Below are 698 nucleotides of genomic sequence, written 5' to 3'. Positions count from 1 at the left end.
CACACACACACACACACACATAAATATAACAAATAAATAACATCTGTTATTCATTACCTGTTGAGACACTGACAGTTCTAGGCATGTCCAATATTAGTATAGTCTTGACTGACATAATGTGATATGATGATTGCATCATTGTTTATTATTATTATGGAAATCACACTTTATAGCAACATTATGTAAGAATTGGGATTTTTAGGGATTTGGCGAACCCTACAATTTTAGAGTGCAATTCACTTACACTGTCATAAATATGAACATTGTACATGTGCATTTGTTATGTATCTTCTTGTCTCCTTTCAGTTTCATCTTCACAGTGCTGTGACAGACTGCAGAAGGAAAAGGAGGAAGTGCGCATCAGCTTGGAGGAGGCATTGAACAGGCAGGAGGAGCACCACAAGGAGGAGCTAGTACAGCTGGAGGACAGGTGTGGCATTTATCTCTGCTGCTGTGCTCACAGCTGGACACTCACCCTCACATGCTTTTTATAACTACAACTCAGTGATACCACGCTGTGATTTTACTGTTGTCTGGATGTAATTTGTGTCTATTTGAATGTTCCTCTGTGTGTCAGATTGAGGAGCTTTTATCAAACAGAGTGGGACAAAGTCCACCAGACGTACCAGGAGGAAGCTGACAAATTCCGCATGTTAATGGAACAGCAGGTCAGATCACACACACACACACACACACAC

General features: G+C 40.7%; 1 protein-coding gene across 5 annotated transcripts in view; it reads left to right on the top strand.

Moving 5' to 3' along the window:
• The window catches only part of LOC116704080 (microtubule-associated tumor suppressor 1 homolog), a 67,037-nt gene that overhangs the window by 60,205 nt on the left and 6,134 nt on the right, over positions 1–698 (top strand). For all 5 annotated transcript variants that reach the window (XM_032539299.1, XM_032539305.1, XM_032539314.1 and 2 more), the window contains 2 exons: positions 307–430; positions 578–668. In XM_032539299.1, coding sequence (XP_032395190.1) covers positions 307–430; positions 578–668 — 215 coding nt within the window. The remainder of the gene's footprint in view (positions 1–306; positions 431–577; positions 669–698) is intronic.

This window comes from Etheostoma spectabile, chromosome 2 (genome assembly GCF_008692095.1).
Source record: "Etheostoma spectabile isolate EspeVRDwgs_2016 chromosome 2, UIUC_Espe_1.0, whole genome shotgun sequence".
Classification (NCBI taxonomy): domain Eukaryota; kingdom Metazoa; phylum Chordata; class Actinopteri; order Perciformes; family Percidae; genus Etheostoma; species Etheostoma spectabile.
This window is presented reverse-complemented; position numbering and strand designations above follow the sequence as displayed.